General features: G+C 50.5%; 1 protein-coding gene across 1 annotated transcript in view; it reads left to right on the forward strand.

The window, feature by feature from the left end:
* Positions 1 to 5964, forward strand: part of L3MBTL2 (l(3)mbt-like 2 (Drosophila)) — a 14606-nt gene that overhangs the window by 1702 nt on the left and 6940 nt on the right. Inside the window, exons 4-10 of the mRNA XM_010132941.1 lie at positions 325 to 404; positions 1283 to 1400; positions 1740 to 1874; positions 2569 to 2657; positions 4231 to 4462; positions 5170 to 5249; positions 5848 to 5952. Of these exons, the coding sequence (XP_010131243.1) occupies positions 325 to 404; positions 1283 to 1400; positions 1740 to 1874; positions 2569 to 2657; positions 4231 to 4462; positions 5170 to 5249; positions 5848 to 5952 (839 nt within the window). The remainder of the gene's footprint in view (positions 1 to 324; positions 405 to 1282; positions 1401 to 1739; positions 1875 to 2568; positions 2658 to 4230; positions 4463 to 5169; positions 5250 to 5847; positions 5953 to 5964) is intronic.

Raw genomic sequence — 5964 nt, forward strand, 5'->3', positions numbered from 1 at the left:
GGGGGATTGTGGGCGTTGTCTGTCTCCTTTTTTTTTTTTTTTTTTTTTCCCTTCCTGCCCACCTCCCCCCCGCAAAAGCAAGTGACAGCAAGGATTGATTAATAATATATTGTGCCTTTTGTGGGAGCTGGTCCCTGTGCACTCAAAGGATCTAGTTTAGCACCAGTAAATACGCTGGAACACCGAGCCCCTGTGCGGTGGGGCAGAGGGGTCTGTCCCAGAGCAGGCCACAATGTGGCTGCAGGCTGTAGTCCAGAGGTAAGTGAGCACTCTGCGCCTTTTCGGTAATCTTACCTGATTTTCATGTCTCATGTCTGCTTATAGCACTCGTCCTGGGCTTCGACTGGGGAAAATACCTGCAGGAGCACGGCTTCAAGGCAGCTCCTGTCAGCTGCTTCAAACACGTGAGTCCTTTGCTGTGCCTCGCGGTGTGCAGGGTACATGTCATGTGCGTGGGGCTCTTCTGTGCTCCTGTGACAAGTGGTAGGGAGAGGCCTGGGGAGCTGATTGTTAGGCCACAGCTGACGCAAGGAAAGAAGTTGAGGTTTCTCACAGCTAAGAATGGGAGTCCGTCCCACAGAGGGACAGGAGTTTTGAGGGGAGGAAGCAGAAGGGAAATTTATAAAAGCACTGCTGGTGTTGATGGCCCAGAGCTGGCTTGGGGGAATAGCGGAAAGGTCCTGGTTGCCTTTGCAGTTTGTGTAGGAGAGTACAGGCCAGGGTGATGTGCAGCTTATGTGGGCCTGGCAGTAGCTGCCCTTCCAGCATGTCTGGTTCCTATCACACTGCTGTGCAATCCTTGTGGGCCAAGTAGCCGAGGCAGATCCATGGAATAATGGCAGTTCCTTGGTATTACAGCAGCCTCAGCCTCTCCGTGTGTCAAGACTCTCTTGTTATGTTCCTTTTGAGTTGTGATCTGTGATAATACTAACAACATTTTATTTTTCTTGAGGATAGGTCAGGAAGACACAGCAGCGTGATGGTTAGGGATTTTGATACCATAGAGGAATGGCAGCAGCTACTTTGAGATAATAGGACAGCTGGCAGTGAAATAGTTAAGTGTTGCTATACGATGTTCTACCTTTTGGGATCCTCTGTGAACACTCCAGAGAGATGCTGGGACAGTTTGATTGCATTTCAAACTGTTGGCACATACAGGAAGGGTAAGGAAAGCACACCTGGGCCTAAGGAGAAAATGTGGCTGCCTGAAACATCTCTGAAAGGTAGAACGAGGCCCTGGGCCTGTCAACATCCCTCTCCCAACGTGGCCTCCATCCTTCAGGTGCCGCTCTTCGATCAGTGGGATGATGTCGTGAAAGGTATGAAAGTGGAAGTGCTGAACAGTGATGCTGTGCTCCCCAGCCGCGTGTACTGGATTGCCTCTGTCATCCAGACTGTAGGTATGTCTCCAGTAGTTCCCAGCAGCTGGGGATGGCTAACCTCTGAGGGAAGCTTGAGAGAGCAAAACATCAGCTCTTTGGAGCTCTGCAACTGCTGAGAGATTTTGGAACAGGAAATGCCATGGTGCGGGGGTGGGAGGAAACCAACATCTGGCTCCTCTTCTGGGTGCTGGGCTCTTTGTGAGGGTGGTTCTGCCTCCAGAATGGCTGGAGAAGCTCATAAGCTGTGCAGAGCTCTGTAGGCCATACTGTGGGGACGAAGCCTGTGGTGCTCAATAGGGAGTGCAGAAATTCTTTGCCTCTAATGCCTCTCTCTGGTTGTCTGCTCTGTCCTGGCAGGTTACAGGGCCCTTCTGCGATATGAGGGCTTTGAGAATGATGCTGGCCATGACTTCTGGTGCAATTTGGGCACAGTGGATCTTCACCCCATTGGCTGGTGTGCCATCAACAGCAAAATCCTGGTACCACCACAAAGTGAGTGTGGGGTGAGAGGGGTCAGCACATGCCTGGGCATGGAGGAGCCTTGGTTTATGCCTAGCGCAGTGGGACAGGTGTTCCTACTGCACGTGAGACCACAGCTCCATTTGTGCTCTGAGTTACAAGAAACAGTTAGTTCTTTGAGAAGCTGGAGACTGCTTGGACTGCTCCCTCTGCATCATCCTGTGCTTGACCTGGGGGTGCTGCATGCAGTGCTTGTGTCAGATCTATGGACAAAGGCTGATGCAGGTGGCTGTTCCTCCTTCTGACCCACACGGTGGCTATAATCTGGGGGAAACTTTTTGGTTCTACATCCTGGACAGTGTCTCTGTGGAGCACACTGGATCCAGTCCCTGCTGAGGGAGCAGTTAGGACGATGTCAGTTTAGCACAATTCTGGCAAGCTGAGGTTTGCTTGGTATGGCTCATGTGTTTTTGCTCTAATACAATTTCCACATCTAGATCAGTGAAGCTGAATATCTGCTTGGCCCAGTCTGTGCTGCAGTGGTGATCCCTTGCAGCCAGTTGTGAGGGCGAGCTTGCAGAACGGGGTCCGCCTGAGAGCAGATACAGGATCTGAGTGTGAAGAAGGCCTTTTACTGCAAAGGAACTCCTGAGAGAGGAAGAAAGGTGTAGTGTGGTGCTCCAGTTCCTTCGGTGATAAGATGTGCTTTTTTCCTGTGCGTGTGTAGCTATCCATGCCAAGTACACTGACTGGAGAAGTTACCTCATGAAAAAACTGGTGGGAGCCAGGACCATCCCAGTGGATTTCCACATCAAGGTAAATGTGGGAGGCTGTCGTTTTATGTGTGGCAATGAAGCCAAAGCCAAGACGTGTGTGTAACGTGTCTCTTCTGGTTCTGAAGTCCTGTGAACCTGGGCAGGACAGGGGCAGTGAGACATCTGTCGTGATGCTGTAGGTAATGGCACAGATCCTATCAGCCCAACTCTTTCTCCTTTGGGTTGTAGATGGGCTTTAAAAGCTGTTGTCATGTGAGCCTCTACTGGAAAATACTGAGGATGAGTTTGATTTTTTGCTGAAGGGAGAGGCCAGTGCAACTCCAACCTGGCCTTTCCCTCTGCTGTTTGCTGGGGAATGGCTCTGAGAGTCAAAAACAACCTTTACCTTCAGTGTTGATGGCACAGCAGCCTGTGAGGAGCAAGAGGGTCACGGGCTTCCTTGAAGCACATGGAAGCAGCTGTGCCATGGCCTTGCCAGCTTTATAGCTCTTGTGGTTGTTTTGTGTAGCCTGCATTGAGGTTAGAACTTGTCAGAGAAAAGAGACTCTTGTTGCTGGCAACTCTGTAAACCACCAATAAGGAAGACATTCCCAGAGACAGCAGGCAGGAAGGCAGGTAGTTGATGATGCTGAGCTGGAGACCTGAACATAGTTGGTGTTTCCCTTGTTGCTTCTCAGAAAGTCAAGAGGTTGGTTGTGGCTGCTTGATCCTGGGCCACAGCTTGTAGCTGAGAGCTCATGCCATGGAAGGGAAGTGGTAGAGGGAGACAGATAGTGTCGGTACTTTCTCCCCCTAGCATCTCCGCTCCCACCTAATGAACAGGAGGTGGAAGAGGGAGACCTTCCCTTAAAAGTTCTTCTGGAATCAGAGGTAGGCTCGTTTGGATGTCTGAGGCTGTTTTGAGCTGTTGCTTTTAGTTGCTGCAGAGCATTCTGGGACCCCCAGTGCCAAAATGCCAGGTGTTTTTTTTAAACACCTTTGGGTGTCTGGAGATGTATAGGGCTAGGCTGTATCAGCAAACCAAAGGTCTCAAAAAATCAGTTAGAAGATGGCCAGTGACTTTCTTCATGTGCCTGTGCCTTTGGGTCAGTCTGCAGGGTAACTGGCATTGGAGGTGGAGTTGGCAGATAGATTGTCACGTTGCTGTACCTCCAATCAGAGTTAAAAAGTGAAAATAACGGCCTGACCTCTTCTAAAGTTAACTGAAAATCCTGTTGCCCTTTGGGAAGCTAAACCTCTAACTGCTCCCAGCCTTGAAACTTGTGGTCTCACCGCTGAAAAGGGCATGTGATTTCTCATCCAGTTACTGCTGAACAGCAGTGACATCTGTTTCTCATGCTCAGAATGCTCACATAAGGTGCTGGCTGAGCGTGGCTGCTCTGCCAGGCTGGGGTTAGGTGCGTGTGCCTGACCGTGCTGCCAGGTGTGGGATCAGCAGCTCCCCATACCCCTGATGAACTCAATCCCACGCACCCCTTCCAGAGGTATCTCCCAGTCAGCTTTGGGCAGCGCCGGGGACTGGCTAGGATGTCTGCGGGGAAAGCTGTTCATTGAAGGGTTTGGGGAGGAAGACACCAAGTGCAACTGATCTCACCTCCTCTGGTTGTTGACAGATGGCGGAGAGCATGAAGTACCCCTTCCGGCAGGGCATGCGTTTGGAGGTGGTGGATAAGAACCACGTGTCCCAGACACGCATGGCGGTGGTGGACACGGTGATTGGGGGCAGAATGAGACTCCTCTATGAGGATGGTGACAGTGATGATGATTTCTGGTGCCACATGTGGAGTCCTCTCATCCATCCTGTGGGCTGGTCACGGAGAGTGGGCCACAGCATGAAGAAGTCAGGTAAGGATCAGGCTTCCATAAGCACCTTCTGATTAGCTGTGAACCATCTGGACCCTGCTGGTGACACCAGCCTTGACATGCTGGGAGCCAGGCAGTTGCCTCAGGACCTGACAGGTACAGCCTATGTAGTTATGTGTTTACTGCTTTTTCCCCTGGACAGATAAAAGCCTGGCAATCTGCTGCCACAGGTCAGGACAAGGGGACTGTAGGGTTTCTTACCTGAAGCAGGCAGTCTGTCCTCACTGTGAGAATGCACTTTGCAACATCTCAGATGTTTGTAGCATTTTTGAGGAAATTCATGTTGGTTTTTGTATGACTTGGATGGTTGTGTTTTTCTGAACTTTGCAGAGAGGAATTGTTGATCAGTTTAGTCTGGCATCAAAAAACAAGACTTGAGCCCTGCTGATCCTTCTGGTTGCATCTTCCTTCCTTGCTGCCTATCCCTGGTGCTTATAGCTGCACATGGAGGTGTTACCACTAGTGCTCAGGAAGCTCAGCCATCTGCTTTTGAGCAGACCCTGCATCACAGCCCATGTCATGAGAAGGTGTAGAGGGACTGACCTGTTCTCTCTATTACTCTTCTCGTGGTCTCTGATCTAGGTCTTTTACAGCAGCTGAGCTGTCACCAGAAAATTAATAACCAGTGTATTTTCTTACTGCAATTCCTGCAGGTTTCTTACCTCTCTTGTTTCTTCCATTCCTCACAGAAGAAAAACGCAGTGACATGGCAAACCATCCCACCTTCCGAAAGATTTACTGTGATGCCGTCTCCTATCTGTTTAAGAAGGTAGGACAAGTCTGCCTTTCCGTGTTGGCCACAGCGAAGTAAATGGTACTGCTTCCTTCCTTGGGTATAAGTGCTGCTGTGTGGGTTGTTGAGGATGGCTCATTCTTCTCTCTTACGGCTATAGGGCAGTAAAGTGTTTGGGGTGTCAGTGCTGTGGTTGGGCAGGGGCAGGTCAAAAGAGAAAGATGGAAGAACTAAAAGACAACGGCAGATTGAGGGACTTAACTGAAGGGCAAGCAGTTGCTTAGAACTTTGAACTGGAGAGAGAAGACAATTGCTTGAGACCATTTCCATCAAGGAATTGGATCATACTGGTAAGGACTGAGATGAGAAGGAGGTGTGCTTTGCTGGGGAGCAGCGGCTGAGTGCTAGGCCTGGCTCTCTGACTGACCAGAGCCTTGGCAGGAGGCTGCTGACACAAACACAGCGTTAGTGTGGCTGGCTCTTCATACTTCGTGTCATATCTCTTCTTTCCCCTCCCAGCTTGGGTTGAGCCAAGTAAAGAACCTCTAATCCTGTTTGCACTTGGTGCCCTCGGTGTTGCGATGGGGCTGTCCCATACCACTGACAGCACATGGTATACCAGAGTCTCCCTTAGGTACGAGCTGTCTATGCTGAAGGTGGATGGTTTGAGGAAGGCATGAAGCTGGAGGCCATTGACCCTCTGAATCTCGGCAACATTTGTGTGGCCACGGTTTGCAAGGTAAGTTCAGCA

This window comes from Buceros rhinoceros, unplaced genomic scaffold, assembly GCF_000710305.1.
Source record: "Buceros rhinoceros silvestris isolate BGI_N320 unplaced genomic scaffold, ASM71030v1 scaffold18523, whole genome shotgun sequence".
Lineage (NCBI taxonomy): Eukaryota > Metazoa > Chordata > Aves > Bucerotiformes > Bucerotidae > Buceros > Buceros rhinoceros.